The sequence below is a fragment of the Gadus chalcogrammus genome, chromosome 18 (genome assembly GCF_026213295.1).
Source record: "Gadus chalcogrammus isolate NIFS_2021 chromosome 18, NIFS_Gcha_1.0, whole genome shotgun sequence".
Lineage (NCBI taxonomy): Eukaryota > Metazoa > Chordata > Actinopteri > Gadiformes > Gadidae > Gadus > Gadus chalcogrammus.
The window spans coordinates 3874755-3896481 of record NC_079429.1 but is presented as its reverse complement, the minus strand read 5'-3'; the positions used below and the strand labels follow the sequence as shown (position 1 = coordinate 3896481).

Below are 21727 nucleotides of genomic sequence, written 5' to 3'. Positions count from 1 at the left end.
CGGGTGAGACTGGAGAGAGACCGACTGAGACTGGAGAGAGGCCGGCTGATAGATTATCAACACAGGAAGTGGAACAGGCCTCAGACTCTGTCCTACAGGGCAGCACCAACCCAGACTGACGTGGCCGAGCGACTGGGCACTGTGGTGCTGAGGCCCTGCGGCTGGGGGGGTGGGGGTCCCCTCTTTGTCTTGTCAGAGTCAATAGAAGCATGGCCAGCCAGGCACATCTCTCTCTCCTCCTCTCCTCCCCCCTCTCCTCCCCTATCCCCTCCTCACCTCTGCTCCCCTCGCTCTCTCCTCTCCCCTCCCGTCCTCTTCCCTCCTCTCCTCTCCTCCTCTCCTCTCCTCCCCAATCCCCTCCTCCCCTCTCCTCTCCTCCCCTCTCCTCTCTCCCCCCCTCTCCTCTCCTCAATCCCCTCCTCTCCTCTCCTCTCCTCTTCTCTCCCCTCCTCTTCTCTCCCCTCCTCTCCTCTCTCCTCCTCTCCTCTCCTCTCCCCTCCCCTCCTCTCCTCTCCTCTCCTCTCCTCCCCTCTCCTCTCTCCCCCCCCTCTCCTCTCCTCCTCAATCCCCTCCTCTCCTCTCCTCTCCTCCCCTCTCCTCCCCTCTCCTCCCCCCTCCCTCCTCTCCTCTCCTCTCCTCTCCTCTCCTCTCCCTCCTCTCCTCCCTCTCCTCTCCTCTCTCCTCCTCTCCTCTCCCTCCCTCTCCCCTCCCCTCCTGCCTCTCCTCTTCTCTCTCCTCCCCTCCCTCCCCTCCTCCTCCTCTCCTCTCCTCTCCTCTCCTCTCCTCTCCTCTCCTCTCCTTTCCTCTCCTCTCCTCTCCTCTCCTCTCCTCTCCTCTCCTCTCCCCTCCTCTCCTCCTCACGCCCCCCCACCCTGGTGTCTCCCCTCGCATATGTAAGTTCTAGTTTAATGTCTGTGTTCAAAGTGTTGCCTCCATGGCACCCAGGTCCCCGTGTGGCCCCTCAGTGGGCAGCAGGGCCCCCGGTGGGAGGTCGGGGTAAGGGGAGGTGGGGAGGTACCCCACGGGGGTGTTACTTTGTGCTGGGAGCAGCCTGGGTGTCAGTGGGGCCCTTTTGCAGATAAAAATATTAACACTCCAGTAAAGGGATAACCTGCCGTGAGCAGGTTTGTAGTTAGCAGGTGTGTAGTTAGCAGGTGTGTACTTAACAGGTGTGTAGCTAGCAGGTGTGCAGTTGGCATGTGCGTAGTTAGTATTTGTTTAGATTGTATGTGTGTAGCTAGCATGTGTTTAGATAGCAGGTGTGTAGTTAGCATGTGTGAAGCTAGCCTGTGTGTAGCTAGCAGGCGTGTAGTTAGCATGTGTGTAGCTAGCAGGCATGTAGTTAGCATGTGTGTAGCTAGCAGGTGTGTAGTTAGCATGTGTGTAGCTAGAAGATGTGTAGATAGCAGGTGTGTAGTGAGCATGTGTCTAGCTAGCAGGTGTGTAGTTAGCATGTGTCTAGTTAGCCTGAGTCTAGTTAGCCTGTGTCTAGTTAGCAGGTGTGTAGCTAGCAGGTGTGTAGCTAGCATGTGCATCGTGGCGCAGGCGCTCGCGGTTGTGACAGGCAGGTGAGGCTGCCTGTGCCAGAGCTGTCACCACGCATAACACACCAGTAGACTTAGCTTGACCTTTACATTATATGGCTGGGCACAAAGCAGCACACACACACACACACACACACACCACACACACCACACAACACACACCACACACACACACACACACACACACACAAATACACACATGCACACACATACACACATGCACACACACACACACGCACACACATACCCACACGCATGCGTGAACACACACATACACACACAATCGCACAAACACAAACAAACACCCACGCACACATACGCAACAACATCCTTGCTTAGACACATCCTGACTCATGCACACACATACATACAAACACGCACATACACAAACGCACACACACATACACGCACACACACACAACAACATACTTGCTTGGAGACATCATGACACACGCAAACACACTTTTATACGCACGCACACACACACACACACACACACACACACACACACACACACACACACACACACACACACTCAAACACACACCCACACACAGTGTTACCTTGTGATAGTTTCTATGTGCCAGAAAGGCAGTAGATTATGCAGCGCGACACACACTGCATGAACTAGCAGAGCAGCCGCAGTGACAGCATAAAAGACGCAGAGCTCTCTTTATCAGTCCATTACACCTCCATTACTCTGTTTCCAAACTGGTATCTCCCTGGTGTTTGTTAGTGAGGCTGGGGAAAGGACATCTGTGTGTGCTTAGCTTCACTGGTCAGCTCACCTCTGAGGGGAGGACTGAAACGTGTCTCAGCTCGGCCGCCCTCACAGGAAATATTGCTGTCTTCTGATTACAAAGAGCAAGAACACCCTAATCAGATTATATATCTATATTTCTAGATTCTCTTCCAGTTAGGGGAAGCAAGTGCCCCGCAAAGGAGCAGAAGGCGTGGGTGGCGCCCCCTCTTTCCGACCCGATCGCCCATGATCTGGTGGTCAACCCCCACTGACTCAGTGGAACTCAGTGAGTCACAGAGGGCTGCAGTGTCTCCCCAATAGCACCACTCACTCACCCTAATCGACCATCTCGAAGGCGGGCGAAGGCAGGTCACCGCGATTACTCAAACCTCATGGCATTCCCCGCACACACGATTGACAGATCATAGAAAGTATATAATAGCTGCAGATGTGATATTGTACACAATATTATTCTTGTGACTTTAGTAGTAAATGGTAAATGCACTGCATTCATATAGCGCTTTTATCCAAAGCGCTTTACAATATTTTCTAACATTCACTCATTCATGCACACATTGACACACCGACGGCGGAGTCGGCCATGCAGGACGACAGCCAGCCCGGCAGCAGCAGTCACGGTGAGGCGTCTTTGAATGGAACACCTCGACACAAGGGGAGGAACTAGCAACCTTCAGGTCACCAGCCAGCCCGCTCTACCTCCTGAGCCACGGACGCCCAAGTGGTAGAAGTGGTCTGTGGGTTTCAAGTTGTGTCCCCTAGAATACTGTACTTAACTCAGAGGACTCACTGTATGGTCCGACACTGTGTGGAGATGTAAATGACCCTGATTGCCATTTACAGCTTGTGGTTAAAGATTATCAGAGGCTGTCAGCGTTGGTAACTGGGAAATGGTGTTAAGTACATCTGCTGGCTCCGTGCTGAGTGTGTATTGGTGGTGGTGCTTGGAGGAGAAGGAGGGGGAGGAGGAGGAGGAGGAGGAGGAGGAGAGGACTGGTGGTGGTGGTGGGAGGAGGAGGAGGAGGAGGAGGTGGAGACTGGTGGTGGTGGTCGGAGGAGGAGGAGGAGGAGGAGGAGGAGGAGGAGGAGGAGGAGGAGGAGGAGGAGGAGACTGGTGGTGGTGGTGGGGGAGGAGGAGGAGGATGAGGAGGAGGTTGTGCTGGGAGGAGGAGGAGGAGAGGAGGTTGTAGGAGAGGGGGGGTGCTGGGAGGAGGAGGAGGAGGAGGTTGTGCTGGGAGGAGGTGGTGGTGGCGGTGGCGTCGGTCGGGGGCCCTGTGGTTGTTGCGATGCGTGATGTGTTGTGACAGCGGGGGCCAGCGCTGGCAGGCGGTCACCCTCCGCACCATATTGCCAGGCTCCCCGGGGAGGGGGAGGGGGGAGGCCGTGGGGGCCATGGGGCGGGGCGGGATGGGGGGGGGGGGATCAGCATGCCAGCTCTACCAGGAAGTGCTAATAGGCGCAACACGTCTTGCTTTCACACATTAGGGCGAGCGAAGGGTGACAGATCGGAGCTGTGATACGCTGTCTGCAGGAGGTGGGCCGGCGTCTAATGATGACAACCGGCGGGCGGCGGCCTAGCCAATCGCTGCTCTGCTGCGCTCGCAGGAACCCCAGCGCCCCCACCGCGCCCTGCCCCCCCCCCCCCCTCTGACCCCCCGCTGACCCCCGCCGCCCCGGCATACTGCTTCTGACCGGATCACGACGACACCGCGGCGCCGGAGTGTCACGACGCCCGTTCAACACTCTGGGGAGAGGTGCCGCTCACCTCCCACCAGAGCAGGGGGTCAAGTGGAGGTGACCCCCCCCCCAGGCTGCAACACTTTTCTTGTCATCTCTGTGATCGGGGATCTCAGGCCGTGCGGCGTGCGGCTCAGACGTATGTTTCACTGCGAGGGGAAACGAGACGCGCTACACCTTTGCTGCTGTTACTTCCACAACGGGGCGGTGGGATTGATTTCTCCCAGAGCGCTGCAGAGCCCTGTGGGGTTTAGAGGATCAGATACAGGCGGCGGCGTTCTTCTCCTCATGAGCAGACCTCCTTTGTGACCTTCATGAGGCGGTCTTCATGAGCAGATCTTAACGAGAAGATCTTCATGAGGAGACCTTCATGAGCAGATCTTAACGAGAAGATCTTCATGAGGAGACCTTCATGAGCAGATCTTAACGAGAAGATCTTCATGAGGAGACCTTCATGAGCAGATCTTAACGAGAAGATCTTCATGAGGAGATCTTCATGAGCAGATCTCCGTGAAGATCTTCATGAGCAGATCTTAACGACAAGATCTTCATGAGCAGATCTTAACGAGAAGATCTTCATGAGGAGATCTTCATGAGCAGATCTCCTCGAAGATCTTCATGAGCAGATCTTCATGAGGAGATCTTCATGAGCTGATCTTCATGAGGAGATCTTCTGCCCAACCAGGCTCATTCAATCTGGCCCCCCTAATAATCCTCCTGTACAATTGGCTGACTCATCAATTCCCTCACTCTCCACCTCAAGCTGGTGTGTGGTGGGCGTTCTGGCGCAGATTGGCTGCCGTACATCAGTGGGTGCATCAGTGGGTGCTACTCACTGGTGGTGGTTAGTGAGTTCCCCCCCCCCCATTCACTGTAAGCGTCTTTGGGTCATTGAGAAGCACTATATAAATATAATTGTATTAATTATTTTTATCTTTGTTTAGGGGATCTTCCTGAAGATCTTCATGAGGAGATACGACCAGACATCGATCTTCTCAGACTGGTGCATCTCATATTGAACTCTGAAGGTTCATATAAAATCAAAAGGTGGTCTATACTGTAAGCAGGCCTGTGATCCTGTCAGCCAGCTCTCTCTCTCTCCTAACCTCCCTACTCTAGGCTAGTCCGGAGTGTGTCCTTATCGATTTGTTTAACCCATTTATCAGCTCTTATGTTGTTTGGATTGCTTTTCCCCTCTATCGGCCCCCGAAAGAGTGGAATGAATTGGCCCCCTTTCATTAGGATAACATGAAGTATAAGTTTAACCTCTGCTCCTGCCCCCATGTGGAGCGATGGCGTCTGAAGGGCTGATTACGATTGCACGTCGACACAACAAGGTGGGGCCTTGCGGGCCTGCGAGTGCCTTCCAAAAATGTTAACCTTTTGTCGAGCAGCAAGGGCTTTGATCGGTCCGCTCACTACAACCCGACGCAGAACCGAAACAGGCTCAAGACTGCGTCGAAGCGTCCGCGGCCCGTGGTCGTTATGCTGAGCCGACGTGGAACCATAATCAGCCCTTTGGTTGCCATGCTGAGGGTCCAGAACGCCCTCGCCGTACACCGGGCGCTGTAGTGGTTCATCCTTATCAAACTTAATATTGCAGGATGTCCCGGTGGAGACGTGAGGAACCCAGCGCGGCATTAGAGTCGACATGAGAGAGGGTGAATAATGCAGGAGGAGCAGAGTGGCTCACCTCTCCTCCACCTCTCCTCCACCTCAGAGACAATGCTGCTCGTCTGCAGCAGGCTTGGGGTCACACAGACTGTTAGTACCGAGACACACACACACACACACGCACATACTTAGACACACACGCAGACACACACACGCAGACACACACACACAGGCACACACACACACACACATACTTAGACACACACGCAGACACACACACGCAGGCACACACACCTACTCACACACACACCACACACCACACACCCACACACCCACACACACACACACACACACACACACACACACACACACACACACACACACAGTCAGAAGCTGAAAGGAAGTCCTACCATTGATAGACACACACAGACACACACATAAACACACACACGCACACTCGCACACAAACGCACAACACACACATCCACACACACTTGCGCACTTGCACACCCACACACACTCGCACGTACACACCGACACGAAACACACACAAACACACACACCCACAAGCACACAAACACACACACTGACACACACACAAACACACACACACACACACACACACACACACACACACACACACACACACACACACACACACACACACACACACACACACATATTGCAGCCAGATCCCTGGGGCCATGTAACGTTTGCTGAAGCGCTGTGAGAGTGTGTGTGAGCGTGTGTGAGCGTGTGTGTGTGTGTGTGAGTGTGTGTGTGTGTGTGTGTGTGTGTGTGTGTGTGTGTGTGAATGTGTGTGTGAGTGTGTGTGTGTGTGTGAGCATGTGCGAGGTGCAATCAATAGGGGTGCATGCATGACACAGGTCGGCGGTTCAAGCTCGGGTCACAGCTCCAGCCGGCAGATCGCACGGTACGGAACGCCTCGTGTCACAATGACTGAACGTGTGCAACATGCTGTCACCGTGCGTACGCATGGGCATTTACATTAGTATGACCCTGTGTGTACATGTACGTGTGTGTCTGTCTGTCTGTCTGTCTGTCTGTCTGTCTGTCTGTCTGTCTGTCTGTCTGTCTGTCTGTCTGTCTGTCTGTGTGTGTGTGTGTGTGTGTGTGTGTGTGCCTTCCCGCCTGCCTTCCTACCTGTGTGTGTGTGTGTGTGTGTGTGTGTGTGTGTGTGTGTGTGTGTGTGTGTGTGTGTGTGTGTGTGGTGTGTGTGTGTGTGTGTGTGTGTGTGTGTGTGTGCGTGTGTGCGTGTGTACGCGTGTGCGTGTGTGCACAGGTCAGTGTGTCACTATGCTACACGTATTTAGAGGAGCCAAAGCAATGTGTTGATTAGTGTGTATATTCGCTCTAACTGACGGTATTTCTATTGCATAATTCAACCGAGGCAACGGGCTCCTGTCGGTCGTACTCCGAGCTCCTGTCAGCGCGTGGACAGCGGCTACACCCAGTGGAGGGGGATGAACCCTGTTTCTCTACATCCACCTCCATGTAGTCATTTAGGCCCTTTGATAGAGAACAAGACGCAGGAACACATTGGCAGAAGCAAAATGCAACTTGTCGGGAATTTGAGATACGCTAAAATCCCCTTGTTTCCATATGTAAGATATAGAAGTGAGCACAGTGGGTATTTCACTTGCTTTTGTCGTGATTCTGAAAGCAAAAATGTTTTGATGGGCCTGAACCAGGATGTGGAAACAGTGGAGGGAATGTATGACTGACGGGGGCTGCGGTTTTGTGGTTTCGGTGGCCCCCTAGTGGACGTTTGGTTTACTTACACTTAAAAACAGACGGGGACATCCTTCTTCTTTTCAACAAAGAAGAAGGATGATGAATTAGACTACACTGCTGCGGCTTCAAGTGAAAATATGAAATGATCTGCTATGGGGCTTTTTGCAATTTGAAGAGATGGTAAAGAATCCTATTCAAATTATACAGGATCTTGATAGTTGTTTTACTGGTTTACCGTCTCTCCCTCGCTCTCTCTCTGTGTCTCTCTCTCAAATAAATTAAATTAAATTAAAAAAAGGCATGGGGAAAAAAGCTTTTATATTAAAAAATCTGGTGAACATTTTGAAGAAAGAAGAAATAGGAAATAGGGTCCACGTCTGACTTAAGTTAAGGCTTCCTCTGAGGGGGAATTAAAGTGAGACTCACAGCCGACTCCATATCTGGTTTAAGTTAGAGACTCACCACTGTTTGATTAATCCGTCAAATATTGAAACAACCTCTCAAATGTTCAATCCACCTTCTACTCCTTTATGAATAGCAACGAATAATTTTCAACAAACTTTCATCATTGCAAAAAACACCAAATTCTCCCCAATGCGTCGTAAATGTATTAGTGAGACTGCATAGCATGCGAGTTCATGGAGCTCGATAGCAATCAGTTCTTCTTGATAACATCTCGCTCTGACACCAGACGTGGGTGCAGAAATGGTCTTTGGTTTTACTAATAATCTCTCTCTCTCTTATAATTTTTCTCATGCCTTAATTACTAGGACTTAATGTTAATAATTGTGTTAATAGACTCTAAGTAAATTTGATCTATATTGCAATCTTTGACTTAGATTAAATAGTTTTTTTACCTGACTAAAGCTATATAAATATTATTTTGAAGATTATGGTAAGAACACGCTGGTCTGCTATCTTCGGCTCTTCAGACGTCTTTGTTTCTCATCGTGGCTCCTCACGTCATTTTATCCTTCATCAAATCTGCCAGAAAATTTCAGATTATAAACCCAGCCCTTTGACCATTGTAAATGTTCCTTCTTTAATGCTGCTTCATATCTCCATCTTATTACTAATTTAATTAACACCGTTATCCACTTACAACGCAAATCAGTTATTCATAACAGGAATAATACTTTATATAATACTTTATATAATAATTAATAATGAACTGCTATTGTGACTTACTATAATTCTAAATTGGATGTATTACTATCTGCATAGCAAATAACACCATTATCCTTACATAAATTATATTATGTTCATGTAGTTTTGTTTTGTATAAATTATCAATCATGTTCAGCAAGACACTGTTGTACATTGTAGGCGAACATTTGCAAATTTGCACAAGGGTTTCGGAAGAAATGTTGTCATATTAACACTCATTAGTAAAAGTAAACATATTTATATTCGCACTTTTAATAAACCAAATCAAAGAAGCATCACCAAACATCAAAGGGTACTACCGAAATCATCAATGTGAGAAGAGACAGAAAAGCAATATTGTCTGAGGCTAAAACATGATTTGAACAACTTCCTGAGGTGTCACATGTTTCAGATTAAACTGAAATCAGAAGCAGTTCTCAGAAGTGATATGTGTTGAACTACTGTATGCTTGGTGTGCATATACCCATTGTGCACGCAGCACACACATGCAGTGGCAGCAGCGTGCATACTGCTCGCTCGCTCGCTGCTCACTGGTCTCTGGGGAACATTTTTCGATCTTCTTCTCGCTTTTTGACCCTGAACGATGTGTGGTTTTCTCCGTCGTTCTTCATTGCATCTATGTGATGTTTAGAAACCACCGAGACTTGAGTGTAACTTGTGGCTTGGTGGCCAGGATGGGTGTGCACCTTATGAGGGTGTGGGTGTGTGTGTGTGTGTGTGTGGGGGGGGGGGGGCTGTAGAGGTTGTAGGGGGGCTACATGAAGAAAGCAGAGAGTGGGGCAAACCATAGATCAACAATTTATCTTGAAACAATCGCTTTTTGGCCAAATTTTCTTCATTACGAATTGATTGCCTGTGATCCTGAATGACTCTCATACACATGAACACGTACAATCGAAAGAAGTGGAAAGAATAATAAGTTCCTTTTCCACTCTAAAAGGCAAGTTAAAGGCACCCAGTGCAACTTTCGAGGCTTAAAAATAAACATTCAATTTCTAGTCTTTTTTACACGTAGTAAGTTTCAATAACTCCATACCATTACATACCGACATTCAGGCAGCAAAGATGAGACGTCGTTGTGTGGTGAGAACTGAAAGAAAATCGATAACAACAACAATGCCGCCATTTTCTTTATTTTTTGTAACCTACAATAAATAAAGCAGGCTTCCAGTCTTCCAAAAATGGCTTCTCCCCACCGGCGATTGTTGTTTTTTACGATTTTCTATCAGTTCTCACCACACAACGACGTCTCATCTTTGCTCCTTGAATGTCGATATGTAATGGTGTGGAGTTATTGAAACTTACTACGTGTAAAAAAGACTAGAAATTGAATGTTTATTTTTCATTGAATGTTTACATAAAGTTGCACTGGGTGCCTTTAAAGGTAACCCATCAGGACACTTTGTTTGGATTGCTAATGGATTGCACTAAGAACCACAACCATGGTTCCACCTCCATCGTTCCACCACCATAGGTCATGCACATTGTTTGGTGAAAAGTAGGACCTTTTGATTCTAGTTCAATCCAGTCACAGTCGTTCCGCAGTCGTAGGGTCGAATGAAGTGAAGAAGATGGCCTACTGAAGACGCTCTCCCAGCATGCTTCGCTTCGTCAGTGTAAAAGCCAGCAGCATCAGCCTTGGTTTTACTTCCAGAATGCTCCCTGACCATCAGTGTGCTCTAGAGATGTCTGGTGTTTCCACGGCGACTGTGGCTCACACCCAGGAGACTCCCATGATGTGCTTTTGAACGAGCGTGCGGGTGTCTACCATGCACCGGCGTCTTGCATGCTTTCTCTGTTCTCTTTCCTCTGAAATGCCGCTGAAACGTCTGTTCAGCGTCTGGCAGCGCGCCCATAAATAGTGGGATGTGACATGTGTTGTCTGGGTGGTGTTGCTGGCTATTTTGAAAAGCCAGCGAAATTGAGAACGTTTAAATAGAAAGTCAGAAGCCTGCAGGAAACGGCATTTTGATGTTGTAATCACAGCTATTGAAGGCATTACTCCGCACAGAACTCCTAACGAAAGGCCTGCAATTAAAGGTTTGAAGCGTGTGTTGGTGTGTGACTGTTGTGTTGCTCAATTTAAGTTTCCTTTAATTGTATAATTGTATATATATACAGCAGGATAAGATACTTTAGTTGGGCAATTCATAATTTGAACCCTTTCGATATTGATTTGTAAATTACAATACGGTTTGCGTTCAGATTGAACACCACAGAAGCACATTACTTGACCACAAACAAACTCCGCCGCAGACATTTAAGTGCAATTTTAAATTTATTTACAGACGAATAATCAAAAAAATGCTGTCTTTTATGTCACTTTTTTTTCTCCACACATGTTAAAGTCTGTGGAAGCCAGGCGTGTCCGAGTTCTTCTTCAGGGACTGAGTGACAGGCGGAGAGAGCACCCGCCCGAAGAGCATCCATGGCGACGCCACGCTTCCCAGGAGGGACGCCAGAAGAAATACAACGTTACAGGTAACAGGTAAGAGGTGGCAAATATACAAGGATAGAAAACAATAAAACAATAAAACAAAAAAAATGAATACAAATAAACAACAGATTTTGTTGCACTTGTTTCTCTCGTCTTCGAGAGCGTCCGTCTTCTGTGTTTTGAAAAGATCAACGCACTTTGTTTTTTCCCTACCACATGAAACAAGATAAAGATCGACACTTCGATTTCTTTTGGTAACAAAAGCAAGACAGATGGGATCCTCCAGCTGAATCCCGCCGTCCTGTGTGTGGATCGCCCACTCTATGTCGTAGGACAAGAAAAACAAAATAACCACGGTACAAGGGCTGATTGGGGGACCACTTCATGGGCCGTGTCTCGTTGGCACGGCACAGCAAAGACATCCCCCAGAATGCACCAGGGCATCGTCTGTGATGGAGCCGCGAGTCTATGAACGGCGATACAGGACCTTGGCCGTCACACACGATCACACACATCGTGGGACTTTGTGAACGAACACTTAGTACATACTGCGATTGCTGGTTTAACACCTTTTGTCTTGGTGAACGAGTATGAGGAACCAGACCACCTCACTCTCCTTCCCCCCTCACCGCCTCACAGTTGTGTACAGGAAATGCAGGTGAAAAATTGACTTCTTTGTCTTTGGTTGTGAAATACAGATTGTAGTGAAGAGGTACACGCAATGTGGTCACGTTTTTTTTCTATTTTTTAATTGAAGTACGATGATAGCAGTACGATAATCACATGAGCGAAGCGTGGGAAATGCGGAACTGTTTTACATCAAGTGATAGACGAGGTCACACCTGTGTTGTGTTCAGGGACTGCATTGTTTAGCGTTGGGACGCAAAGTCTTCAGACTCCCGGAGCCCTCGTCTCCCTCAATGTATTAACGGGATTCTCATCCAGTTTATTTTTTATAACAAATCTAGAAGTGTTTTTAGCTGAACTTGTATACTGTAAGTCACATATACTGTACATGTAATGCTGGGTTGCAGTGGCATGAACTATAAATAGATTTACAGGCACTCCAATTTGAAGTACAGAAATGTGATGCCTCACTCTCACAATACAATCGATCAGCTTTAAATATATATTTTCTTACATAAAGTGATGGGAACATACTTACAGTGCAGTATATTAGGGGGTTCGTACTAAAAAACCTTTCTTTGAAGAGTTATTTTCCAGTCGGATCCCAGCCATCTGCTTGCTGTTGGTGGAGATGTTGGAGGATTTCCACTGCCCTGCCCTTTGGGCAAGGCATGAGGACCTTGAGTATGCATGTGCAATGCATGACCATTGTGTATGGTTGCATGCGCATGTGTGTGTAAATGTGTGTGTGCGTGTGTGTGTGTGCGTGTGTGTGTGTGTGTGTGTACTCTACACAGGGAGCCTAACCTGAATCTGCATGTATTAGATAAAACCGTCACCACGAGTTGACATCAGTGTGAGTATTTTTTTTGCTAAAACGGATTATGATGCGCACACGCAAAGGCCTCACACGCAGAGAATGAGACTCCATCATCTAGTGACGTACGAGAACAAATTCAGTCCAAGTCTTCCTGTGAGAACTTTGCCACCTCCCCCGAGTGGTATGGCTCCTCCCCATAGATGCAAAGCTCCACCCCTAATAGATCAGGCTCCTCCCCTTGGGGGTCAGGCTCCTCCCCTAAGAGATGAGGCTCTTCTTCACCAACAGACGAGGGGGCTGAGGGGGGTGGGGGGGGGGGGGGGGCGATGGGCTGGACACCATGGGGGGGTGGCAGGTTCAACAATAAACTCCTCCATTTTTGTTCGGTGGTCTGGGCAGTCGTGACATCAACGTGTTCTGAAGCTCAGCACTGTGGGAGGACTGGGAGGGATCCCAGTACATCCCAGTACAGCTAAGGCTCAGCTCTGAAGGACTGGGAGGGATCCCAGTTCATCCCAGTACAGCTGAAGCTCAGCTCTGTAGGTGGTCTAGGAGGATCCCAGTGCAGTACTGTGTATGTACAGTACTGTGTATGTACAGTAGGATATTTACAAAAAAAATAAAAAGAGGAAAAAACAACGGTAAAAATAAATAATCCGAACGCACCTTCTGTGCCGAAGAAGTTCAACCATCAACCCTGCGATGCACAACAGTGTGTGTGAAACGAGAGGGCGGTGTTTATAGAGATGCAACCAAACATATGAGGCTCACTTTGTTACTTTAGAATATAAATATAAATGACACATGTCAGATATTTGGAGGGTCTTATAACAGGATTCAGGCTCTGGTTACTTAAAGTGCTGAGATATTTAAATATCAAATCAGGTCGGACATGAGGAGGCAGATAGTCTAGCCCCACCTATCAGGAGCTCCGATGTCCCGCCATGCTGAGCTTAACCAATCCCGCAGTCCCGGGAGATTCTGGTTTTGCTTTTTGAATATCCGTGGCAACTCAAATGTTTGTATATGTAGGGGGATGTAGCCCTGGTCTAGAGACAATCATTCAGTAAGGTCAGCTCCTCCTGCTCCCTGGTCCCTGAACAAATGGAGGAGCACGGGACGTATACCATGAATAAATAAATAGAGAAATAGATCAAATAAAAGGATTTCAGCCTCGACCATCCCATGTGTCCATTCAGAACAGATGAGTCATGTTAACTAATGTTGTACCGCTTCGATGACAAAGGGAAAGTTCCGCTTATTGAGGGAATCTCCTTTCCCTTTCGGTTGTGGACGGAGCAAAAAAGAAGTCAGGTTTTAACCGGACGTACATCACGGTTACATACGGGTTACCTGGCTGTGTGGCTTGAACGTATTTTTCTGTTTAGTCTAATAATGCATTTGATTATTTCAACATGTCACCTGTCCTTCCACTAATACAAATGGCGCCTTGTTTAATTGTAGGGTGTACTATATAAAAATAATGACCTCATTGGGATCATTCATGAATTATTGTTTGTCTGTCCTCATTTCTGTGACTCAAGGCATTCTCTATTCTCCAGAAGCAAACTTCTCTAAAAAAATCAACCAATGTTGCAAGGTAGAAATAATTACATTTAAGATAAGCAAACTAGTCATTAAACGGAGGATAAATCAGTCAACATGAAACAGATCTTTGCTTTTCTTCTACCTCTTCATCTGACTTCAATAACCCTGGCCTTTGAGCAAAAGTATTCTCCCTGTTGGAACCCTGTCCCACTCTGTCATAATAATGAGAACGATTACAGCCTTCACATCCAGCCTCCCGCAGAAATGTGTCATATTGCTGAACAGTGCGTCACCTCGGCCCACACACAGATCTGTTCTGTCGGAGACGCAGACATGCACACAATTGCAATGCACAGGACTCCCACTGAGCCTTCAGCACTCCACTGCACCATCACTGCATCACTGCACTGCCTCACAGAATCAAAGCATCACTGCTCACAGCATCACTGCATCACTGCCCCAGTGTATCTGCGCATCACTGCATCTCTGCATAACTTCATCACTGCACTGCCTCACAGAATCACAGCATCACCGATCACAGCTTACAGCATCACTGCATCACTGCACAGCGTCACTGCATTACTGCACTGCCTCACAGCATCACTGATCACTGCTTACAGCATCACTGCATCACTGCCGACTGCATCACTGCACAGCGTCACTGCATTACTGCACTGCCTCACAGCATCACTGATCACTGCTTACAGCATCACTGCATCACTGCCCCAGTGTATCAGTGCATCACAGCATCACTGCCGACTGAATCACTGCTCACTGCATCACTGCACAGCGTCACTGCCTCACTGATCACTGCATCCCTGGTCACTGCACAGCATCACTGCATCACTGATCACTGCATAACCGCATCACTACACAAAGCATCACTTCTTACAGCAGCACTGCAGCATCACTGCCCTGCATCGACGTCTCACTGCATCACTGATCACTGCATAACAGCATCACTACTCACTGCATCACTGCTTACAGCATCACTGCCCTGCATCACCGTCTCACTGCATCACTGCATAACAGCATCACTACCACCACCGCTCTGATCCCATCATATGGTTGGTTCTTCTCTTCCCCAATGGCCACGTTTGCTTATCACTGACATAATACATGAGGCCCCTGGTCTGGGGCCGGGCAGGGGGGGTGGGGGGCGTGGGCGAGGATGGGGGCAGGGAGGCGGGGCTGGGCGGGTGCAGCAGGGGGGTTGCCATGGCGATCAGATCTTGCTGTTCTCCAGGTGTGAGTCGATGTGCTTGATGAGGGCGTCGTCAGGGTAACCCACGGGGAAGATGAGCTGGCACAGCGGGCAGCTCCGCATGTCGCTCTCCTCCGTCTCCATCCAGAGCTGCAGAGGCACGCACACACACATGAACAGGCATGAACACGCACACACACACGCATGCACACAGAAACACACACACACACACGCATGACCACGCATGCACACAGAAACACACACACACGCACACATATGCATGCACACAAAAAACACACTCACGCATGCACACAGAAACACACACATGCACGAACACACATGCATGCACACACACGCGCATAATCATGCATGCACACACAGACGCACACACAGACACACACACAGACGCATGCACACACACACACAATCATGCACACATTCACACGCACGCACAAGCACACACATGGACACGCGGGCACACACACAGACACACCCCCCCCCCCCAGGGGGCGGGACTACTCACGTTGATGCTGGGCCAGGACTGGGCGTGCTCGGCGGACATGTACCCCTGGGGGGGGCAGCTCAGCGTGTTGCTCCGCTGGGGGATGGGGAAGACGGAGCAGGAGGAGGGCCCCCGCATGAGGCCGGGGGACATGGACCCGGAGGGGGACACGCCCAGCGTCCGCGGGGGGCTGATGGGGTGGGGGCACGCCCAGTCCTCGTCGTCGTCCGAGGAGTGGTTCTGTGGCGGCGGGGGGGCCGGCGTGGAGGGGGGCGGCGGCTCGAAGCGCAGGTGGGACAGCTCCGACAGCGGGAAGGGCATCTCCCTGGAGTGGCGCATGGAGCCGTCGTCCCCCCCTCCCCCTCCGCCTCCCCCCCCTCCCCCGCCGCCGCCGCCGCCGCCGCCCCCCTGGTGGGGCCCCGGGGAGCCGCGGTGCTGCAGCCCCCCCATCAGCTGCTGCTGCTGCTGCTGCTGCTGCTTGCTGTAGCCGTCGATGTAGGGGCGGGGCTTGGGCAGCGTGGACACGGGGTCCAGCGTGAAGCGGGGGGGGCGCTGGTAGGCCGAGGGGTCCGCCACCTCCGAGTAGCTGCGGCGGCCCTGGAAGCTGGCCCTCAGGTGGTGGCTGGGGGGCCGGCAGGAGTAGGAGGCGGGTCCCTCGTTGACGTCCAGCAGCGGCGAGCGGCGGTGCATGTCGGGGGAGAGCCGCTGGGGCACCGGCGAGCGGCGCTGGGCGATGGGGGAGTGGTGGGCCGGGGGCGGGGCCGGGGAGTGGCGGGGGGAGACGGGGGAGAGCCGGGGGTGGTGGCTGGGGGAGTGGAGGTGGACCGGAGGGGAGTGGCGCTGGACTGGAGGAGGGGGGGGGGGGGGGGGGAGACGTGGAGGTTAGGACCGAGTTAAACACAGAGAGGAAGCAGCTAACAGGAAGAGGCTGGGGTTAGCTATAGTTATAGAGCCATAGCTATTAAACTAGAGTTTAGACCTCGTGAAAGCTAGACTCTATACTATAGTTATAGAGCCATAGCTCTAAAACGAGTAGACCTCGTGAAAGCTAGACTCTATACTATAGTTATAGAGCCATAGCTCTTAAACTAGAGTTTAGACCTCGTGAAAGCTAGACTCTGTACTATAGTTATAGAGCCATAGCTCTTAAACTAGAGTGTAGAGTTTAGACCTTGGTGACGGCTAGACTCTATACTATAGTTATAGAGCCATAGCTCTTAAACTAGAGTTTAGACCTCGTGAAAGCTAGACTCTATACTATAGTTATAGAGCCATAGCTCTTAAACTAGAGTTTAGACCTCGTGAAAGCTAGACTCTATACTATAGTTATAGAGCCATAGCTCTTAAACTAGAGTGTAGAGTTTAGACCTCGGTGAAAGCTAGACTCTATACTATAGTTATAGAGCCATAGCTCTTAAACTAGAGTTTAGACCTCGTGAAAGCTAGACTCTATACTATAGTTATAGAGCCATAGCTCTTAAACTAGAGTGTAGAGTTTAGACCTCGGTGACAGCTAGACTCTATACTATAGTTATAGAGCCATAGCTCTTAAACTAGAGTGTAGAGTTTAGACCTCGGTGACAGCTAGACTCTATACTATAGTTATAGAGCCATAGCTCTTAAACTAGAGTGTAGAGTTTAGACCTCGGTGACAGCTAGACTCTATTCTATAGTTATAGAGCCATAGCTCTTAAACTAGAGTGTAGAGTTTAAACCTCGGGGACGCGGGACTCTAGAGACTATATTTATAGAGCTATTACTAGCTCTATAACTAGAGTCTAGACCTGTGTGACCGCTGGACTCTAGAGACTATATTTATAGCTTTATAACTAGAGTCTAGACCTCGGTGACAGCTAGAACTTATACTACAGATATAGCTATACTATAGTTATACTAGTTTTAGAGCTAGCCATAGCTCTATAACTATAGTATAAGGTCTAGACTTCTGTGACAACTAGAATCTATTCGATAGTTATAGATCTATGGCTAGTCTTCAACCATAGTATAGAGTCTAGTTATCCGAGAGGTCTAGAATCTATACTATGGTTATAGCGATATGTTTAGTCTAAAACTACAGTATAGAGTCTAGTTGTCAGAGAGGTCTAGACTCAGGGACAAATGCAGCATATAATAACTCACTCAGATGAATGCAAGTCAATCTGTGTTAAAGTTTTACCCACAAAACAAAATTCTACCATTTTGGAACCATGCAACCATGCTAATTTAAGTTATTGATCATTATTTGTCGATGACTCACTACCTGGATTAACTGGACATAATCACTTTGAGGGTGCACATAACTATCGTATACTGGTGATTGTATTCCTGTTTTTATTTCAGATTTCTGAAATGAAAAAAGTGTAGTTCGGGATGCACAAATCAACAAAAAAATGATAACATAATATCAGTTATTGTTTGTGAACGGCAAATGAAGGGAAATATTTACGTGTGGACGGTACTTTTAATGTGGTTGGCCTCGTGGTGAAATAGGCCGTAGTATCCCGCCAACCCAATGGCTTACATGATGTGTTATAAGCTCACTCAGACTCAGTCAGAGTAGGCTACCACAGGGGGTCGGTGTCTATCGTACTGAGGGCTGGTTGTTTATGACTGTTCTGCCCATGGTATAACATCTATAGACCCCTGTGCAGAGAGATCCTATCCCAGCCTATCAGAAAGCCACACGCCTAATCACCCACTGCATCGATATGAATATCCATCAACAAGCTTCAACCATTACCAAAAAATATAAACATATCATGTTAAATAAAATAAGATCTTGTTTTTTAAGACGGGGCCGTTTCCGGGAGAGGCCCCCCAGACACGGGGACTGCCCTGTGAGCGTCTAAAGAACCACGAGACGCGATGGGCGGTTTCCAATAAACACGACGCACAGAGCGCGAAGACTGGATTACGGAGAAGGGGAGTCTGTGTTGTTGTTGCGACACCTAAAGCAGCACCCAGGCAGCGCTGGGCTGGGCGGAGGGTAGAGAGCGGAGGCGTACTGTGGTTAGAGAGGGGGGGGGGGGGCATCCTGTGTATCACACAACACGCTCTTAATAGTAAGGAAACCACCGACGGGAGCTGTGCCACCAGCGCGCGGTGGAGCTAACGCCGCGGCCGGGCTGATGGTTCGCGACGAGAGACGCAGACCTCTGAAAGTGTGTGTGATTTTTAAAGCGAATGAGAGCCAGGGGGAGACGCGCATAGTTAAAAGTAAATAGACTGTAATCAAGCACTGGGCTAAAAATAAGGTGTGACACAAGCACAACACAACACAACACATGCAGGTTCATCTTTTGATGTTAACGATGTGTTGATTTTTGTGGGCCTGATCGTTGACGTTTGTGTGCGTGATCATTGATATCCTTTTGAACTGGACTAAAATCAAACATCACACTTGGCTCAGTATTATATCAGGTTATGTTGAGTACAACGTACATTTAAATAACGTTTCCTCGTTAATAATATCCTTGTGTTTAGAGCCACCGTGTTCATTTAATATTAGATCCGAACAGAATCGAATGTTAATGCACGCCTGGCAAATCACTGAAGATGTGTTGGATCCAACTCGATCTACGATGATGTCTGCCCATCTGTTTTCAAATAAACTGAGTCCTGTTTGTTCATGGGTTCAAGTCCAGCATGAAGTGCACAGAACGTCCATCACACAGCGAACCAATCAGAGTGTGGAGGGGGTGTCTCACGCAGCAGGCTAGGCTAACGCTAACCTGGGCTAGCTTGCTCCTGCGAGGCTTTCCTCAGGATCTCCGTCTGCTTGGAGCTCAGAGCTTGGAGTCGGCCTAGCTCCTCCGTCAGCTCGGTGTAGGCCAGGGCCAGGTTAACCCTGGGGCGAGAGAGAGGGGGGGGAGGGAGGGGGAGAGAGGGGGAGGGAGGGGGAGAGAGGGGGAGAGAGGGGGAGGGAGAGAGAGAGAGAGAGAGAGAGAGAGAGAGAGAGAGAGAGAGAGAGGGAGGGAGGGGGAGGGAGAGAAAGAGGGGGGGGGGGGGCGGGAGAGGGGGAGAGAGAGAGAGAGAGAGAGAGAGAGAGAGAGAGAGAGAGAGAGAGAGTCATAGAAGGGAGAGAGAGAGAGTGTCATAGAAGGGAGGGAGAGAGAGAGAGAGAGAGAGAGAGAGTGTCATAGAAGAGAGAGAGAGAGAGAGAGAGAGAGAGAGAGAGAGAGAGAGAGAGAGAGAGAGAGAGAGAGAGAGAGAGTATAAGGTCATTATAGTAATTCAAAAGAAAGTGTTACCTTATAAATGTGATGGTTAGACAATAGGATTAAACACAATAATTATAGGGATTCAAACTTTAGGAGTGATTATTTTTACCCAAAGACACTCAAAGAACTTAGATGCCGTGGAGAATAATGTAATCCTGGATACTGGTGGAATGGGGCTGGATACTGGTGGAATGGGGCTGGATACTGGTGGAATGGGGCTGGATACTGGTGGAATGGGGCTGGATACTGGTGGAACGGGGCTGGGTACTGGTGGAACGGGGCTGGATACTGGTGGAATGGGGCTGGATACTGGTGGAACGGGGCTGGATACTGGTGGAACGGGGCTGGATACTGGTGGAACGGGGCTGGGTACTGGTGGAACGGGGCTGGATACTGGTGGAACGGGGCTGGATACTGGTGGAATGGGGCTGGATACTGGTGGAATGGGGCTGGATACTGGTGGAACGGGGCAGAATGAGTAACTTCCAGTATAGAACACTGGGTTTGAAACCCAAAGCCCGCAGTCGTCCTGAAGCCATCCCTGAGCGAGAACAAGTCATTAAGGAATCATACCTACAGTCCCTGGCCTTGGCTTCAGGTCAGAGCCTCTTCTAAAGGATCGATATGACAGGTTGTGTATTCATCAGACTTGATCGTAACACCAGCGATGGGGAGGGACGTCGTTAAACAGGCCGTTCCACCGAGAGACGCTCTGTGTATTTTTAGAGTGGCAATAACAGAGTTTGATTTAAGAACATGAAATCCATGCGTTCCCTGGGATCTGTCGGGGGCCATGCGGGGCCCGGTGTTGACAATGCAGAGGCATTCCTGGAGGCGTGCACACGGCAGAATAGATTACCCACACGGTTTAGTGAATTAACCATGGCAACTATCGGCTGTCTTGAATCATTAGCTCGAGAGATATGCAGAAATCGTCTGTGCACTGAAGGCACTAATTCAATATTGACAATGCACCTTTTTTGTGTGATTGTATCAAACGTGATGCGAAACATGCGCTTGCATTTCTTTATATTATATAGCACCCAAACCAGTGATCTGGTGCAGGATTAGTTCAGCGTGCATGAAAACATAGCGCTTAAGGGTCGATCCTAATTCACCCCTTCGCCCAAACCCTTACCCCTAACCCCTTGATTTTGAACGTTCACGTGCAGGGTAGGGCTGTCCAAATAGTCGAATCATTGAGGGGTAGGGTTACACTTGCAAGTGAGGGTTGTGATATTGCTCCCACCTTGCGAGAAAATTGAAAATCAAGCAAAATCCTAGGCAAGATGGCGGAAAAAGATGCGACAGGATTGAAAAAGTGTTTCCTTCGTTAATAAATAATAAAAAACGCTGATGACCATCGCATTATCATTATGCCATTTCAATGTAGTATAGACATTTTCTTTATAACAAGCACAAACGCAATGCGCTGATGCGCTATGCGCTAATCGCTAGTTCGGGAACTTGCTAGCTTTACTACTATGAAGTCATCAACTACGGGTTCACGTGTTTGAATAGAATCGTGTTACATTCCATTCATTCTCATTTGACGTAGATATACGATATATATATTATTTTTATTGTAGTTCTTTGCAGATTCAATCTGTTAGAATCTTTCTTTAATAATTCTTAAAATAAATGTTGCGCTTCTGCTGTGAAAGGTCTGGGATGAATAGAGGACCTCTTAAAGTGTGAACTCAGATGGATTTGCGTCCTGCAAAGCCTTTCCACTGGTGTGTTCAGCGCAGGCTGTTCTGGTTCTGCGTGGATGGAACAGGAGGAGTGGAGT

At 48.9% G+C, this 21727-nt stretch overlaps 2 protein-coding genes across 2 annotated transcripts in view; both read right to left on the bottom strand.

Moving 5' to 3' along the window:
• LOC130371669 (uncharacterized) overlaps window positions 1-21727 on the bottom strand; it is a 201418-nt gene that overhangs the window by 166321 nt on the left and 13370 nt on the right. The gene's annotated exons all lie outside the window — the stretch shown is intronic.
• tbkbp1 (TBK1 binding protein 1) overlaps window positions 15228-21727 on the bottom strand; it is a 44214-nt gene continuing 37714 nt past the window's right edge. Inside the window, exons 8-10 of the mRNA XM_056577518.1 lie at window positions 19447-19562; window positions 15737-16560; window positions 15228-15363 (exon numbers count right to left, since the gene is read on the bottom strand). Of these exons, the coding sequence (XP_056433493.1) occupies window positions 15235-15363; window positions 15737-16560; window positions 19447-19562 (1069 nt within the window). The 3' untranslated portion in view covers window positions 15228-15234. The remainder of the gene's footprint in view (window positions 15364-15736; window positions 16561-19446; window positions 19563-21727) is intronic.